This window comes from Globicephala melas, chromosome 3 (assembly GCF_963455315.2).
Source record: "Globicephala melas chromosome 3, mGloMel1.2, whole genome shotgun sequence".
NCBI lineage: Eukaryota > Metazoa > Chordata > Mammalia > Artiodactyla > Delphinidae > Globicephala > Globicephala melas.
Window position 1 is genome coordinate 53,203,302 of NC_083316.1, and position 18,948 is coordinate 53,222,249.

At 39.7% G+C, this 18,948-nt stretch overlaps 1 protein-coding gene across 10 annotated transcripts in view; it reads left to right on the forward strand.

Annotated features, from left to right (window-relative positions):
* Nucleotides 1-18,948, forward strand: part of MAST4 (microtubule associated serine/threonine kinase family member 4) — a 567,949-nt gene that overhangs the window by 521,805 nt on the left and 27,196 nt on the right. For all 10 annotated transcript variants that reach the window (XM_060295831.1, XM_060295835.1, XM_060295832.1 and 7 more), the window contains 6 exons: nt 591-676; nt 7,070-7,278; nt 9,061-9,199; nt 10,534-10,666; nt 11,530-11,695; nt 13,567-13,668. In XM_060295831.1, the coding sequence (XP_060151814.1) occupies nt 591-676; nt 7,070-7,278; nt 9,061-9,199; nt 10,534-10,666; nt 11,530-11,695; nt 13,567-13,668 (835 nt within the window). The remainder of the gene's footprint in view (nt 1-590; nt 677-7,069; nt 7,279-9,060; nt 9,200-10,533; nt 10,667-11,529; nt 11,696-13,566; nt 13,669-18,948) is intronic.

Here is an 18,948-nt window from a genome sequence, read left to right on the forward strand (position 1 = left end):
TTTTTGAAAATTGGTGTCTAAACCATGGTAAGTAAGACTTACGGTGGATGGATGTAAAGAAAGACAGGCATGCTCTGCCTGCCTGTCTCATCTGTTGCCAACTACCTTTTCCAAACAGGAAAGGTTGCCACAGGAATGAAATGGACATGCCCTGGTCAGTGGCAGAGAGGCCACGTGATCCACCAACCTGTAGAGGGCCACTCCAGCCCATTCTTTTCCGATTGACTGAAACTAGAATTAAGGTTTGGCATTTTGGACTTAAATCTTAAAACTTTAAAAGACTAGGGTGAGGCTCACCTGAATGGTTTACAGAGGTAAATTAAAAATCAGGAATTTTCAAAAACATGGTGCCTCTATCTCCTGGAAATGGTGTTCACTTAAATGAAACTGAGCCAGTCATGAGGAGTAGTTTATCGGCACTGCTGTGGAAAATTGAGCTTTAAAGCCGTCCCCCAGGTTCCTTTGGCTAGAATACTGCACTTTAACATATTAAACAATAGAGGATGCAATTCAAATATTAGTTATTTTACTGCTAAAATCATTTTCTTAAATTCTGAGCTATTTTGTAACATCCATATTTTGTCTCCAAGAGCTCTAATGCTTCCCTGAAACTTCGAAGGAAACCTCGGGAAAGTGATTTTGAGACGATTAAATTGATTAGCAATGGAGCCTATGGGTGAGTAATTCAGGAAAACTCTCTATTATATTTTAACACACCTGAGAAATATATTCTTCACATTGATCTTATGCCAAATAGATGTTGTTGGGGACTTGAGTTTTCAGATCACTGCTCCTTCATTGATGGGTATCAGGTGAAGCCCAAATCATTTTTCATTGGATACCCAATCAGAAAACATTTCAAGTGACCTGGGGGTTATTTTAGAGCATGGGAGAGGAAGACTTTAGAAAGTAAAAATTTCTAAAGTAAGGGAAAATTTTTGTATATGCCTGTTCTTATGTAGATACACATACACATCTGGATATATATATATATATGAATATATATATATTCATTTATAGCATTTCTACTTGAGAATTAGCCAGTACTTCCTGTCTGACCAGCAGTCAACCTTGGGAGAGTAGCACTTGAATAAGAAGGCTGATTGAAAATTTAAAGCAACACACTTCTTTTAGTCTTTATATAACACCAGGATTTTTTTTTTTTTTCAATTAAACTCTATGCTATAGTCCGACCACATTAGTGGAGCACCTTCCTTGATTCATTTTTATAGATACATGGTTTCCCTCTCAGGGCATAAGGTCAATACTGACAAGATCCCTCTGAGTTACTAATAGTTTGGAAGAGTAATTAATACACAAACTATGTCCTGATCCATTTTAGACAGCCCAGAACTCTAGTTTAATTAAGTATTAATCCCAATTCCATCCGTAGGTGGGCAGCAATAAACAATCCCGTAGACAGTTATTGCCATTTATAACACACACAGCAGATGAGATAGAATCGATTTTTGTTACGCCACAAGGGATGTTTCTCCTTATGGTGTTTTTTTCACCTCTAATATTTTCCACACCATTAACTTAGTGAAGAACTTAAATATTTGTGAGTGCTTTCTATGCTCCACTGATTTGTTTTCAGGATTATGTCAAATGGCATATTTCCTGATGTGGCTTATAAATGCTTTCTGATGTTTTATTTTTACAATATTTTATTTCTGTTGAGGACCTCACTGAAACTCTTCTACCTAAGAAGATTGTTTCAGCATGCAGTTGTTTGTGGGTTTTGTTTATATATTATTGGCTTTTAGTCCTTTTTAGTTCTGGAGATCATCTGAGGATTTCTTGTCTGATCAGGGAAAAGACTGAAATTTGATTTAAGGGATCTGTGGGTTTGAGCACTGCTGGATTTTATTGCCTGTGGAATTCTGGCATGGGATTGTCTATGAAGCACCACTTTTATAAAATGTGGGCATATATCTTAGCAGTATTTGGAGTTCTAATTGGTTGAGTAAACTCATTTGTAGTGCAAATTAAACCACTGTATAGTAGATGAGGTATATCACACTTCGGGGAACGGTTGGGAATATACAAGAAGTTAAACAAGCTGTGAATCAGTAAACACCCAGGACGGAGGCCAAGTCATTAGTGGGCTTACAAGCTGCCTGTGGGAGCCTCTGCCGATCGGCCAAAACCTTCTTTTTTCTCTTTTGCTCCTTCTCCAAGTTAATCTCTCACTACGTTTCTGACAGATTTCCTCTACAATTTAATTATTTTTCACTTAAAATTTGAATGGAGCTACGCCCATTGGCCCACCTGATCAGGATGCTGATAGCGGGCTTCTGAACAGATGGATCACGTAGGTCCATGAATTGGAGCCGTGCGAGGCTTTTTGGGCATCCCTGTAGCCGAGTCCCTCGCTCACATCAGTGACTTAGAGCGACACCCGTTCTGTGACTTTTCAAATACCGGTTATGCTAGAAACTAACCCTTTCATTCGATAGAGCTGTATAACACGTCATGGTTTTTTCAACATCCTACTTAGTGACAATTCATGATTATAAAGCCAATTGGCCAATTGGAGAAGCACCCAATTTCCTTCTCTGTTTAACAGGTTTCAGATCCTGACTGGAAGTTGCACCTCCCTTCATGCCAACTTAGCACTTTGTAGAAAGCGAACACCTACTGTGTGCCAGGCACTGGACTAGTCTCTTTATTCTCTTTATTTGTTCTCTTCTCACAAACCCTTGTGAGGGGTTGATGTTACTTCCACTTAGACGTGGAGAAAGAGGCCCCCAAGCCTGGTCACACGTACTCTGACTGCAAGCAGAGCTCTTTTCTCCCTCTGAATATCGTTTATAACTCTTAGCCATCTTAATTAGGGTATAGAAATCCTTCTTCCATTGAGCGCTTCCACCTAGATTTTTAAATAACAATTTCGAATGTTTTCGAAGTAGAAGAATAAGATTGACCTAAAATTTTCTAAAGTAAGAAGGCTAAATTTGAGAGGCACAATGCTTCTTCCCCACTTCACATTGCTCTCTAGCCTTGCTGCCCTTTCTGCTTTTTTTAGCCCTCAAAGGACAGGGTCATTTACCTGAGAGACAGACTGACGGATGCTCCCTCTCGATAGCCTTTCCCCTCAGCTTCCCCCTAACACTTGCACTCTCCTTCCCACATGCGGATCTGCTCACTGGAATTCGTGTATCAGGCTCTCAGATTCATGCATAATTTTATATGCATGAGATGTTCACACTCCCAATAGGACTGATTCATTCTGCTCTAGATCCTGCCTGCTTCTGATTCCATTTCTCCCTTCCCCCGCCTCAGTTCTGCATGAGTGGAGTGATGCTTGGCTCCGCTGGCTGCCCCTCCCCATGCATCACCTCCCACCCTTGGGTCTTCCTATTTCACAGGGCGGGTCAGCGTAGGAAAAGAGACACAGAAGCCTTTTCAAGGGAAGCAACCCTTGAGGCCAGAAAACAGAGAAATGGGGGCCAAATTAGTTCAGTCTAGTTTTATAACCTTGGGCAGTTTGCAGCTCTGCTTAGCAGTGTTAGATGTCTGTCTGTCCCACTCTGTTTCTCTGTCTCTCTCTCTTTTTCAGCCTCTCCCTCCCCCTCTCTCTCTCCCTCTGCTTCACTCTCTGCTGACTTGAGTAGTTTAAGAACAGCAATTTATAAGGATGGAGGAAAGGAGTATGTGAGAGACAACACATATTACTAAATAAACACATTTCAGCATTAGAAATAATATTTCCAAAGCAGTACAGAAATGTAAAAACATAACATAAACAAAACAAACAAAAATGCAGCTACAGGGAATTCTAATTAAGTCTGGTTGACTTTTGCAACTTGATCGAGATACGTTTCTCCTGAGGAAATGGTATCTCAAGCTACCTATAGGATTAATTTCAACTGGTTTAGGTAAATTTCCCTAAGGATTACCTGATTATTTTCAGTACAATAGCAAGGGAAGACAGAAAGTCAAATCAAATTTTATGAATTGAAAATCTAAGAATAAAGATTGAAGGTCTTTTTACACAGTACCTAGTGTAGGTACTGGTCAAATTGGGTCTGAGGTATCTTTCTCTTTTGTTCTTTCATAAAATCATGTACAACCCTATTCTTTTTCCTTCACCTCCTGTTGTTCTCAAACATATTGAGGAGCAGTTATTTATGTAAGAAATGGTGGAGCTTGGTTGAAAATCAAAATGGCAGCCTACTGACAGTCTAAAAGTGAAGTTAACAGTATCATATGTCTGGAGGTCCTCAGCCCTAAACTTACTCAATATTAAATATTGAAAGAAGTGATAGAAAGTGAGCTGTATTCCAGTTGACTCTCAAGAATAGGCAAGTGCTTATATAAAGATACTGGCTTTTTCCTTTTAACATTTTCAATTCTAAAGTTCATTTTAAAAAACAGATTCTGTATCTCAGGAATCCCTCTTCATGACAGTATCTGCCAATGCATGTCTCATATGTGTAAGGGGAGGCCAAGTTCTTTTCTGTGCTCCCTTTGAATCTCTCTGTCCTGCTATCAGCTTCTGATTAGGAGAAGCTCAAGTGTCTTTGGATCTTGATTTTATCCAATCAGTAATTGGAAAAAGAAAAAAATTGTCGTAGCCTTTAATCTGATTCAGAAAGAATGAGTAGTTGGTAAATGAAAAAGTTCAAGTAGGAAATCACCAAAAAATGATATGTACTTTAAACATTTTAATTTAACCTAAATATATGTAAACTGACTAGCCTTTCGATGTAAGCCCTTTATAAGACAGCCAGTATAAACAATACTTATACAGTCATTCCTTGGTATCCAAGGGGTATTGGTTCCAAGACCCCCCTCAGATACCAAAATCCACAGATACTCCTTTGCCTTATATAAAATGGTATCCTCTCATATATTTTAAATCATCTCTAGATTACTTATAATATCTAATACAATGGAAATGCTGCATAAATATCAATAGTTGCCAGTGTGGCGAATTCGAGTTTTGCTTCATGCAGTTTTCTGGATTTGTTTGTTTGTTTGTTTTTAATATTTTTCAATCCTCAGCTGATTGAATCTGAGGGTGCAGAAGCTGTGGCTATGTAGGGCTGACTGTACTATGTTGTTTGTTTCACACTTTTAGCTTTTTTACAGGTGAAGCAAGAACTGGAAGCAATCCGCCTAGATTTTTATTATTTTCTCGACGTTTGGAATCTTCTCACTCATACTAAATCAATAGGAATTTTATTTAGTAACTCACATTTATCAGTGCTTTCCCAAGCATTCCACTCAGTTTTCTTATAAACAACAGTGCTTTCTCTTTTCACACTCGTGTTTCATCAGTTTAAATATTTGTTTAAATTAGTCAGTCATGATATCAAGCCTAGCCAGAACAGGTGTGGAAATTAACCCGGCTGGTGGGAGCCCAAGTGTTTGGGAATCCTGAAGAGGATGCCTAGCCTCTGTGGAAAGCAGTAGGCACCCAGCCAGCCAGCTCCCTTGTCAGTTTGTTGTACAGTGGGAATAAGAGTACCAGGTTATTCCTCGAGTTCATTATGTGGAGTGTGGCTAAGACAGCTTTTTACTATACAGGGAAGGAAGAACTAGAAGGCTAGGGAAAAGAGGAGAGAGGAAAAGGTGTAAAGATTAAAAAAAAAAAGAATGTTTAAACAGAGACCCCACAAATGTGTGATTTTGTGAGTGCAGGGAAAAGATGGATACAATGAGAAGACAAAGACGTACACACTTCAAAGAAAGATGAATTCCTAGTTGAACGCTTAAGAGGAAAATGTGAATATTGGTTAAACTGAGATTGAATATACTTAAGATTTATGTAAGGGGATCACTCTGACATATTGGTCCAGCAGGAGTATAGGGTGTCCTAGTCCCCTTCGAGTTCATTTTTTGGAGGCAATGAAAATCACTAGTGAAAAATGCATCTCAGATAACCCCTTGTTTAGGAAACAGACTACTGGGTGTACTTTACTATGTTTGATAGCTTTTCAGGTAAATTTTTACTTAGTTGATCATCGCGTTTGTTTCAGGACAGCCTCGTACAACCTATCACACACTTCTAATGATGATAGCTCTTTAGGTAAATTATTAATTATTTGAGAATTGCCTAACCTGAGAGTTCAAACCTGTTGTCCCTTAATGATGAGATACGTGAGGAGTAACTTATGAGAAAAGGAGCCCATCCAAGACATTTTCTTTGTTGCTCATCATTTCCAGGTGGGGTTTGAAGGATCCTCCTCCGAATTACTCCTTTTCTCTACATCATTTGAAGCTTCAGGGAGTCCATTGTCTTTACCCAGACAGAATTGGTTCTGTAGAGTATTTGGAGGAGACTTTTGGCAGAAATTCCATGCAGCCTGCTCACTTTACAGTAAAGTTGCCAGACACCTCAGCTGTGGGTCACATGGACCAGAAATGCAGTGTACTCTGGACCCCCTTTTAGGTTGGGAAATGCATTTCCTGTTGAAACAGGCATAGGTGTAACTCATGCCGAGGTCTGTAGTGAAGAAATATGCTGCTCTCGGTAGCAGGGAGGGCAGCCTCGTATGACCTGTTACATACGTCTTATTTATCTAGAAAGTTCATGGGAAGTAAATTACTCTCAAGTTGGAAGTCAGCTACTTTAAGAAGCTATAGTCTATGGTCCCTTTTTGTAGATCCCATGAGTATCATATAGAAAATTATTGCTTTAGTCAGTTGTGAAAAAATGCCTAATAGATATCTAATGCTAGAAAGGATCTAGCTCAGAATATGTATGTACTTTTGTTCATTGTTTTCCTGTTTTAATTTATATATCGGATTTTGTTCTGTTCTAGAAAAACTGAAAACAACAGCTAGCTATTGGAAAGTAGCTCACTCTGGAGACTGTCCATTTTCTTCAGTGAAATGAATTTGCCTTACGTGTGACCTGTAACTTTACTGAAAGAATTTTTTAAAAAAATCAATTAGCCAAAGGGCTTTGGCCTGGAACGGAATGTTTGTAGTTGCCAGCATAGCTTATGTGGGCTGAATCCCGGCTATCACGTGAATGTAAAAACAAAAAAACAGTGGTATACTGTACCCAGAAACATCCCCTCTTCCTTTGAACCCCAACTCTTGTGCTCCTTTTCAGGGCAGTCTATTTTGTTCGGCATAAGGAATCGCGGCAGAGGTTTGCCATGAAGAAGATTAATAAACAGAACCTCATCCTCCGAAACCAGATCCAGCAGGCCTTTGTGGAACGGGATATCCTGACTTTTGCAGAAAACCCTTTTGTTGTCAGCATGTATTGCTCCTTTGAGACCAGGCGCCACTTGTGCATGGTCATGGAATATGTCGAAGGTGAGTCACTCTGACACAGAGAACATGACACCTGTACCCAGAAACCACTGGCTCGTTTGTGCAGCTGACGCTTTCTGTACTTGTGCCATACAATGGTTGTATCCACGTAGGAACCAAGGCCAGGCAATTAGATGGCTGTCTTCCCAGTCATTATCTTCCCATAATTGCTTGTAAAGGGCCAACTCTACTATAACAAAGGGAAAATTAGTGCTATTTGGAAAAAGGTTGTTTTCCCTTTTTAATAGCTTTTCATCCTAAGCACCTCCTCTCAATTGGTCATTAAAGTTAGAATATAGGTGATGGGATTTTTCCTACTTATTTTTATCACATATCATAAAAACATTCATTACAATGGATCTTCGTAAGGAAAGTATTAAAAATATGTCCTTTTTGGTGTATGGTATGAAATTAAAGATGAGTTAGGAGAAAGATACATTCAAGAAAATCTGACTTCTAATCTAAAAAAATAATATAAATCAACTTATTTACAAAAGAGAAATAGATTCACAGACATAGAAACCAAACATGGTTATAAAGGGGAAAGGGGGGGTATAAATTAGGACTATGGGATTAACAGATAGACACCACTATGTATAAAATAGATAAACAACAAGGATTTAGTGTACAGCACATGGAACTATATTCAGTATCTTGTAATAACCTATAATGGGAAAGAGTCTGAAACTGTATACCTGAAACTAACACAATATTATAAATCAACTATAGTTTAATTTTTAAAAACTAGCTTTTTTTTCTTTTGGAAGTTTGTGGTCTACCTTTTAAATGTTCCAAGTAATCTTATTTCTGTCAATTTTACATGAAATTTTTGAGTGTTTCCATAGCCATGACTTACTGACATAAATAAAGCTAATAAAATGAATAGATAAGCAAGGGCCAAAACAGTTTTCTTTTTTAAAAAAATTTTAGTTTATTTATTTGTTTATACAGCAGGTTCTTATTAGTTATCTCTTTTATACATATTAGTGTATATATGTCAATCCTAGTCTCCAAAACAATTTTCAAAGCATCTAATTTAAGCCCTTGTGATTGTTTGAACAGAATCCCAAAACTTATAACTTAACGAACCGTTAAATATTGTTTTCATTTTGCAGATGAATGAACTGAAACCCAAGAAGGGGTTTCACTAGATTTTTAGTGGTAGATACAGGACAAAAACATAACTTGCCTGATTTCCACCCATTGTTCTTTTCACCACACCAGTACTTTGCTTTATTAACTTTTGTTAGTTATTTTAACAACAATAATTAACGTTTATCACATGTTTAATATGTGTTGACAGCATCCTGAATTCTTTACACAGATTACCTCATTTAATCCTCACAATAAAAGGGATGACACTATTCATATCCTGATATTACAGCTGAAAGAACCAAGACCAGCTTGCCTAAGATGTCCCCACCTGTAAGAGTCAGAGCCGGAATTTGAACTCAGGCAGCCTGATTCCAGAATCCATGTTTTTAAATGGTTTATTTTAAATCATCACGCTGTTCCTAAAACACATCATCAGTTCTTCAACATTTAGTTTTACTTCAGGCCAAATCTGCTCTCTCATGAGCAGCGCTTCTTAAATAAAAGTCTGTATTTTCTCCACACCACATCATAAGTAGAAACATGATTACTTAACACAGTCTCCACTTACGAACACGATCGACTATGTCTATGGATAGAGACCATTCTACTTGGAAATTCTGCAGTCTAAACTGGCGGTCTTTAATCCCAGCTGATACTATACCTGCTAAGTCTTTTTCTTGTGTTTTATAGGAGGTGACTGTGCTACCTTAATGAAGAACATGGGTCCTCTCCCTGTTGATATGGCCAGGATGTACTTTGCTGAGACAGTCCTGGCCTTGGAATATCTACATAATTATGGAATTGTACATAGGGATTTGAAACCAGACAAGTATGTACACTGATGAAATATGTCTTTTTTTTCACACAATACAAAAGTGTTTATGTCTATAAAAATGTTTTCTTTTAATGCTGCTTTGTACATTTTTAAATTCTCCCATAATGTTCCCAAATGAGTTATTTTTAGCAGTATACATGATGATTTTTGTATAATCTTTTTAAAGGCTATGGTGTTTACAATAGCAGCTTATAAGAAACAAACAAACAAAAAAAGAGTATTAAGCCAGGGTTAGTTAATTTATTTTTAGTTTTTCTTATTATGTAAATAATAGGTACATAGAATGCTATGAGTTGTTTTCTGGATAGTTTCTGCGTTTAGAATGATACTTAGATAATTTTTTCTCCCCCAAGATGATATCCTTTATATTCTACTTAGTTTTTTATTTAATTTTTAGTCTATGTGGAGTTCATTTTGGTGTCTGATTTGAGATACAGATAGACTGTTTTTCCCCAAATGACTAGGTATTCATCTTGACACCATTTATTAAATGTTCCATGCTTTCTCCACTAATCTGAGACACCTCTAGAAGTATTTCTTATTAATATGTAGAGCTTTTAAGTGTGCCAAAATTTTATAAAATTAACTTACGCTCATTACAGAAAATTTGGGAAGTACAAAAAGAAAAAACTTCATTCACAACATTCCCAAACGAAGACAGCTATTAGAATTTTGGCATGCATCCTTCCAATAGCTTTATTTTTTTTAATTCCTCCTTTAATTTTTTAAATAATGAAAATTTTCTTTGCCACTTAAAATGAAAAAAAAATTAACTGTAAATTCATAAAGCTTTCAAATGTGAATTCTTTGCGTGTATAAGACACGTAGGTCTTGTGCTTCGTGCGTAGACACTTAAGTTCGAGCCAGAAGTTGAAATCTGAAACAATGCTACATTTTTCTTCCAGGTTCTTTATCTTTTGTCTCATTTGAATCACGGATTGGTTGCTTATGTTAGTTACTGATGTGTGACGTGGGATTATCAGTAGCCCTTTCTCAGCTCTTTTCTTATTCTGGAAATGGAAAGGTGTCAGAGTTCCATACTTGAATTTTTCTGAGAGCTTCAAGTTGTAAATGATGCTGTATGTGACATCTCCAAGGAAGATGGGCTGAGCCCGGTCTCTGGCCTTCCCTTGTGGATTACTTTCAGCCTCCAGATACACATATTTAACATCTTTGTATGACTTCACCTCTTTGCAGGCTGGGTTTTGTGATAAGATTGATACCTATATATTACATAGTCTTATCAATTCACAGTGGGAGGGAGAAAAGTAAAAACAAAAAATGAGCTTCAAAGTGAGTGTTGTGATATATGTCCTTCTGCTTCACAGTTTGCTGGTCACCTCCATGGGGCACATAAAGCTGACAGATTTTGGATTATCCAAGGTGGGGCTAATGAGCATGACTACCAATCTTTATGAGGGTCATATTGAGAAGGACGCTCGAGAGTTCCTGGACAAACAGGTAAGCTTGCGTGCTGTTTGGCTCCAGAGAGAAATACAAAGTGCAGTGTTGACAGTGCAATTCAGAATCAGCTCGCCTAGGCCATCTTGACATTAGTGCTGGGGCTTTAGATGTCTATATAAGCCTTACGTTTAATAAAGCGCAAATTGCTTCCATTTTTCTCCCTGGGCCTCTTTGAAATGTCGGTCCCTCCACATTCCTCCCTCGACATTATGGTCTATTAGTAAGACAAACGATCTAACTGTACACAGGTGAGAGTGTGAGAGAGACAAATGGAAAAACTGTTTTCGTAAGGAATTCGGGAGTCTCAGTAGAGTCCTCATGAAACTCATGATGCGTTGTACAATCACAGGTGCCAAACTCCGAGCCATGGCCCATTTCCCTTTAAGCATGCCTCATTACCATGTGCCCACAATCTGTTCATTGTACAGTTACTTAAGGTGAACACATCTCAACTGTCAGGCTTTTATGAAGTAACCAGGATGTGAATATATTTCAGTCATACAAATACTAAAACTCTCTCTGATAGTGACAGACGAAAAAATGCAGTATTATTTTAAATCCAGGGATTACAAATGTTTTTGTAAAGTAAGTAAAACTACTCAAATTTGAAATTAGACATTACACACAGTTTCACATTAGAGCAGCATTTTAAACTTTGCTTTTTTTGGTATTTTAAGTAATTCATTGCTTTTGGTATGATAGATACCGACTTCGAATCACTGTTCTTAAATTCTTTGTCCATGCGGTTCCATGCGGTTGAGCAGGTGCACTCTAGGCAAAATAATTGATATTTAGCCATCTTGCTCATTTTAATTCATGTCTAATATTCTAATTATTCTGATATTGCAATCATCTTTTAGGTCTGTGGCACACCTGAATACATTGCACCAGAAGTGATTCTGAGGCAGGGCTATGGGAAGCCGGTAGACTGGTGGGCCATGGGGATTATCCTCTATGAATTTCTGGTTGGATGCGTGCCATTCTTTGGGGACACTCCAGAAGAGCTATTTGGACAAGTCATCAGTGGTAAATATTGTCAGCAGTTATCTCTAAGCCGCTGTTGGGAAGCAGCTATTTAATGTAATTCTGGGGAGTATCACTGTTTTTACTAAAAAGTTAACCTTTATCAAAGGGTTTAGCCAACAAATTAAAAGAACTCACTCATCATAGCACATAACTGACTTTCACAATCTCAAGAGAGCAATTTGTGTCGGGAATTGATCTGGGGAAGTTTTGTTAACATGGAATTTGGAAATGTACTAGCAATGTGACCAATTTTTATGGTGTACTTTTTCTGCAAAAGAAATTGGTGTGGGATTTGCAAATGATTTCACTGCTGTCCAGTCTTCCTTTCCATAGTAGGAAAGTTGCACCAGGGAAGAAAAGGTTAACATGGGTAACATTTACACAAATGGGAAAAATGGCTATTGGCACAGTGAAGAAATTAACAAAAATGTAATAAACCCTAAAACAAATGTCTACCAAATAATAAATAATGAGAATGGGGAGGAAGCAAATTTAATCCACAGATTGTTAATGATTTCATTGGTAGTTGTTATGGTGTAATGTTATTTCTTAACAGCTGTTCATCTTTCATTTAAATTCAGTAACCTTTAGATCTTAACCTGCAAGCTGACCCTAACTATTGTTGTGTGGCTTGTGGCAAAACTAAATGATAATTAAATAGGCTTTATTACTACCCTACCTGCTGTTTTTATAAATTTCCCTGGAGCAGAGATCAAAAAGGCCTCTCTTCCTCAAAGTTTGTCAGTCATCACTCACATCTTCATCACCTACCTCTGGTCCATTCTGGACTGCACTTAGAGTGTCCAACGGTGGAAATAGGGGGACAATTCCTTTTGGTATGAGGAGCCTCTTAATCACAGCATTATTTTCCATCATTGATTTTGCGAGCCAGGCATATTTGTAAATTTTAACAAAGTAGATTTGTGAGTCGCCCACAGTGTATAACCCTTTTATACAATATCTGAGCTCTTTATGGATTTATAACTAGGCTGTTTTCTGATATATCAAGGATGAATGGCAAAAGGAATCAACTGTTTAATTAACACAAGCAGCAAATGCTGGCTTTGTTCTCCCGATGCCTTATGGCTCAGATGCATATTCATGTTCTATTTTCCAAATCAGATTTAAACTGCAGCAGAGGAAGCTAGAGGCAAGCACATGCAGAAATAACTCATGTTTTTATTGCATTCCCATGCACACAAGCATGCACACCTATCTTCAGGCAAACTCCTTTAGAATGTAGAACATATTCTAATATTTATGACAGATTTTAAGTACTTCCATTACTACAATTCCTTGGCGTTTTTTTTTTTTCTTCTTTTTCTTCTTCTTCAGTCTTAGCATTTTGACCTTTCCTTTCTCTGGAAATGGTTATTTTTACAAAATTATTTTTTGCTTCTTGGACCTGAAGAACCCTGGGGCTGTGGCCAGGTTCTCAGTTGAGGATGATGGTAGAAGAGAAACCCTGACTCCCCATGATCCCTGGATGGGCTATCGCCTAAAACACAGAAGTTCAGAGTTTACGCTATATTGAGCCCTCTTAATAACTAGAGGACCAATTAGCAGTGACCCAGTTCTACCAAAGAAAAGTGAATCAAAAAGGCAGATGAGAGGTACTGCTCATTGAAGTGTTCTCTCCCTGCCTTGTTGACAGCTGTGCTATTCATATCTTGTGCAACAGTGCTTCTCGGACTTGACTGGGCCTAGGAATCAACTGAAGGTCTTGTTAAAAATGCAGATTCTGAGTCAGCAGGTCTGGAGTGGGGCCTGACATTCTGCATTTCTAACAAACTCCCGGGTGATGTCCACGCTGTTGGGACGTGGACCAGCCTTTCAGCAGTGAAGTCGTAAACTACTTTTCTTCCTCTTAGATGAGATCAACTGGCCTGAAAAGGATGAGGCGCCACCACCTGATGCCCAGGATCTGATTACCTTGCTTCTCAGGCAGAATCCCCTGGAGAGACTGGGAACAGGTTAGAGCACATACGTTTTCATTTTGCTAATATGCAGGAAATAATGTCAATGTGGAGCACTCAGAGGTTTGTGTTTTTGTTTTGTTTGTTGTTTCCATAGGAAACATCTGTTGCTTGATGTAGACTCTGACTACAATATGTTATAACAATAACATTTTGGATTTTTTTTTCCTGATTCAGAGTAGTAGGTACGCTAAGAGGGTTGGTGGCCGTTGTTTGTCTTCTTTTGTTGTTGTTTTTCTTCTTTTTGGCAAAGCAGAAATTATTCTTAATTTGTTTCAGCAAATAAAATGTCTCTGGAAGAAAACCTCAGGGGCACATGTAACTCTTCTGTCCTGAAAAGTGTGGATCTTAACAGTTTGAAACAGAGGATTAGGGATGTGGAGGTTTTTTTGTTTGTTTGTTTGTTTGTTTGGGGTTGTAAAATATATAGATTCCTAGAAGGATCTGACCCAGCAGTTACTGTCTGCTGGCTTTGAAACAGGTTATCGGTACCTGAACTGATTATTGGAAATGAGTGCCTGGGGTTGATCCGCACCATGGCCCAAGAAAGAGGATTAGAAAACATTGACTTTCAAGATTAAGGAGAGAGTAGATTTATTTCTTGCTGATTATTTTTCCTGACTGTTCTGCCTCCAGTTTTTTGTTTTTGCCAGCTCTTTTTCCTTTTCTTCCTTATATTCTGAATAGAGAGACTTAGAGATCCCAGTCCAGAGTTCTAGCCAACCCCAGTATGTGAATTTATCTAGATGAGACTAAATAATAAACACATATAACATACACGCACGCACACACACATACGGCACACACCACACACGTACACTGTATCGATAAAAATTTTCATCAGTGAAAATTGTTGACTTGATGGGTTGTTTACTCTGAGCTGTTTCATTCTACCTGGTTTTGCTAGAAAGATCGGAAAATACTGACGAGATCATTCTCTCACCCAGCTTTTCCAAGGCCAAAATCATTTGCAGTAGCTCCAAATATATATCTTATATTGTTCTCCACTTTTGCTCACAGCTTCCCCAGTTGGAGAGCTCAGTTCTTGCTTAAGTATGGAATGCTGTGCTACCTAGAGGTTATGATGATGCACTAAAACCCCTGGGCCCAACCTTTATTTTGTAAATAAAGTTTTATTGAAACGCAGCGATGCTGTTCAGTCACATACTGTCTATGGCTGCCTTCATGCTACTCTGGCAGAGTCGAATAGTCATGAACAACTGCATGACCTACAAGGCCTAAACTTTCTGGCTCGACAGAAAACTCTTGAAGACCCTGCATTAGAGAATCCAAGAAGTTTTGGGTTTGTTTTTTTTTTCGGCCGTGCCATGCAGCTTGTGGTCTGTCAGTTCCCCAATGAGGGATCGGACCCGGGTCCACAACGGTGAAAGCTCATATCCTAACCACTGGACCGCTAGGGAATTCCCAAGAAGTTTTAAAATCGGGACTCAGTTGGCAAAACTCCTTTGAGTTTCATACTGGAATACCATGTGTTTTTTGCCTTTTTCAGTGGACGAGTGGGCCTTTAACTAGGAAAGGCAATATAATGGGACTTAAAGGGATAAACTCCAGAGTCAGATTGCCTGAGTTTAAATCTCAGCTGTGTGACCAAGAGCAGGTTGTTTTCCCTTGTGTGCCTTACTTCCTCATCTATAAAATGGAGCTGATAGCAGCACTATGTCCCAGGATTTTTGTGAGGATAAAAGATCATCGACTCTGGCTCTTAGGACCAGATGTGACACTGCTGCGGTATTATCATTTTTATTTTTCTGTGTATATAATCTCTTGCTTTCCCCTTTGGACATATGAGATTTAGAAATTGCGGTGGTGCCCCTGCTTCTGGGCTGACTGAACTCTGTGAACAGAATCCTTTATATTTCTTGTCGCCCTGTTTGGTTTTCCTCTTGTCTGAAGTGACTAGCGAACTGGTTATTTCCCACCGTCTGTGACCTGCAGTTAGATTTGCTTTATAGTTCAAGAGATAAGAGTAGCTGTCCAAGAATGGGTGTCAAGGCTCTGTGTGGGGCAGCGTTTTGAGGGGTGATTTTACTCACTTGAGCCAAATATGAGAAACAGTGGCATTTTAGGATTGTCCTACAACAATACAAGTATCTATTTGTATATCCTAATCAGCTGTCCCGGGGGAGTGTTGTCCTAAGGTAGGGCTAAAAATATACTGGAATCAGCACACCCCCTAAAGAGTTCCCTTCAGTGTTCGTGTGTCACTTTGGAGAGTTTTCCTCCTTAGTATTCTGCCCATTTCCGTCCTCTTTAAGAATATGTGGACACTTGATTCGGCTTTACTTAACAAGACAGGGCTATGAGGGTGGTCAGTACATCCATGCTTATAGATTATACGCTGCAAGTTATCTCTGCACATTTTCTGCTTGACCGCTGCTTTTGGTCTTTTCAGGGTTTGACAGATTGAGAAACAAATCTTCTAGCAGAAGCTCAAAAGAGACATTTAAAAGACCCTGCCCAAGCCCTTAGCATTGTCAAGGAGAGCTTGTCAAACAGGCAGGTCCAACGTGACAGGTCCCAGTAGGGCCCGGAGAACGAGGCTGAGAATCTCGCAGGCTTGCCATGCTGCTTCCAATGACAGCATTTTGGATTTAATGCATATTTAGCGGGCAAAATAATGCACCGTGAAAATGTGCAAGTGCGCATTTGCCCGAGAGACTAGAGAGACTGAGAAAAGGAGTGTGAAGAACATAATGGATGTTTAAGAAGCGTCTATGAAGGGAGAGGAAAACTCAAAGGAGAACATTAGTGCCAAAGCATAACTTGCGATTTGGGACCTTGTCGTACTTGAACTCGACTGTTGAACTTGCGGAGTGTTGAGTGGCAGCCAGGTTCACTGGACTTGAGAGCTGCTCAGATGTGACTGACTCCCACCCGTGAGCCAGCTGGGAGGTTGTGAGTCATTTCTTTATTGCCCAGAGTCTCAGTTTCCTAATCTATGGAAATGGGCATGTTACACACCTCGAGGGATTATTGTGAGGATTGAGTGCAGGCATGTTTATGAAGGTATCCGGTACATTAACCTAGTGCATAATAGGAGCTCAAGAAATAGTCACTTTCCCTTCCCTTCCTGGTGCATTCTTACAGTGAGAGCTGACATGTGCATGAGTTCCTGTGTCCGATGATTTGTATTTGGCTCATAAAGCCATCATCTATATCATACCAACGGTTTAGCCCAAAGTTAATTTTTCCCCAGCGTGTCCATTTCATTCTTTTGCTCCCCATCTCTCCAAAAGTGCATGAGAAACATGACCCAGTGAGAAGCAACTGCTTCTCAGTGGGGCACAAAGGCCAAAGGGTGAGAGCTGTGCACGGGGTCGCCAGTGGGCTGGGGCTCCTTGGGGAGGACCCATTTGGCACTCCTCACAAAGAGGAAGCGAATGCTCTCACCGACGTGGGTGGGTCCCAAAGGTTAGCAGGTCGGGGAGCAAAAACTCCGGATATTGTCTGGAAGTGTCTTTCGAGCCTTTGGGTCTAGAGAACTATGCTTTTCTGGGTAAAGTTGAATGACCTGGGTGTGTCAGAGCTGTCCTTCGCTGTGGCAGCTGAAGTCATAGTCATCGCTGGATAGTGTATGGTGGGCCACTAGGTAGGGCTTGACTCTTTGGACCTCAGTGTCACTGGCACAGTGAGGGAGTTGGATAGATAAATATTTAAGCCCTTTTAACTTCTCCAGGAAAAGATCACTGGAAGAAAATGTCCCTGGCAGCTGTGTTTGAGGATGTTGATTGGGATAGAAGAGAACCAGGATACATGGAGACTGGGGTTGGACTGGGCAGAGGTGCTGGGGAACTGGCTGTTTGGCTGTGTTCCCCAGGATCGGCAGTCGAGAATCCATTTGTAAACTGACGTGAGAAAGATGGCAGGGTAGATTCCAAACTGAAACATGCCTCCCCCTTACATGGCCTGTGGCGCTGTGGCACTGAGGATGGACCTGGGTGTTTTTAGACAGACCTCAGCTCAGCCCCTCTAACCCTTACTCACCTAGTAATCTTGGTCCAGTATGCTTTACTGCTTATTTACTTTCCCCATCCAAAAACGGAGTTGACAATACCTACTTCGTGGGGTTACTTTCAGTGGTTTAATTAAAAGAAGCAATTTCCTCTAGCATCTAGTCAAAGTTGTCCCTCAAATCACAGCTGCTAATGCTATTGCTGTTGGGATCAACATCAGACTTGAGTATTATGCTATAAACACGGAAAAAGCCTGGCTGGAATTCTATATGAAGATGCTAATCAAATGCTTTGTAAAGAACCCATTCTCCCTTTTGGGGGGTGATTTTTCCACTTAGTTTTTTTCTCTCTGTTCCATTGCCTTCAGAACACCGGTTTCCCCTGGCTGGGTTTAGAGCTCTGGCCAGCCTGCCCCTGGTGCTCATGGGGCCCAGTGGGGACAGAGCCACGTCTTTTTACAGACAGCTCCCCAGCCCCAAGATCCAAGCCCATTTTTCATTCAGATTCAATTTCTCATCCTATTCCTTTTGTACCCCACTGAGGACAGGGCGAGAAGCATGAGTGACAGCTGTATTAAAGAGGCATTTGCAACACACATCGAGGGGCATCTCCTGGTAGGGAGACTGATTAGACCCTGGCACTAGTCTTGCAAGAAATCTCTCCTTCTGGAATTGTTTGAAGATTGATTCTTCCTTATCTCCCCCATCAATAGTGTGCATGTTGGTGGCAGGGCGGGGGTCTGATTTTCATGCTGGGATTTAATAAAATGTGTACCTTCTTCTCTTTACGTGAGGGATAGTGTAATATTTTGATGGGGCCTGCCCTTGCAAAATCTCTCTTTAAAATCATGAAGTGAATTAAAAATATCGTTTCACTGAACTGTGCTGTAATGCTAACTTGGCAAAAAGAATCCTAAAACGTAGGGATTGTGATTGATGTTCATCACATGTGTTATAAATCTATCAAACAGGTTTGCCAGTTTCTTTTTCTCCTTTCTTTAATTTATTTTATTTATTTTTAACACCTTTATTGGAGTATAATTGCTTTACAATGGTGTGTTAGTTTCTGCTTTATAACAAAGTGAATCAGCTATACATATACCTATATCCCCATATCTCCTCCCTCTTGCGTCTCCCTCCCATCCTCCCTATCCCACCCCTCTAGGTGGTCACAAAGCACCGAGCTGATCTCCCTGTGCTATGCGGCTGCTTCCCACTAGCTAGCTATTTTACATTTGGTAGTGTAGATATGTCCGTGCCACTCTCTCACTTCATCCCAGTTTACCCTTCCCCCTCCCCGTGTC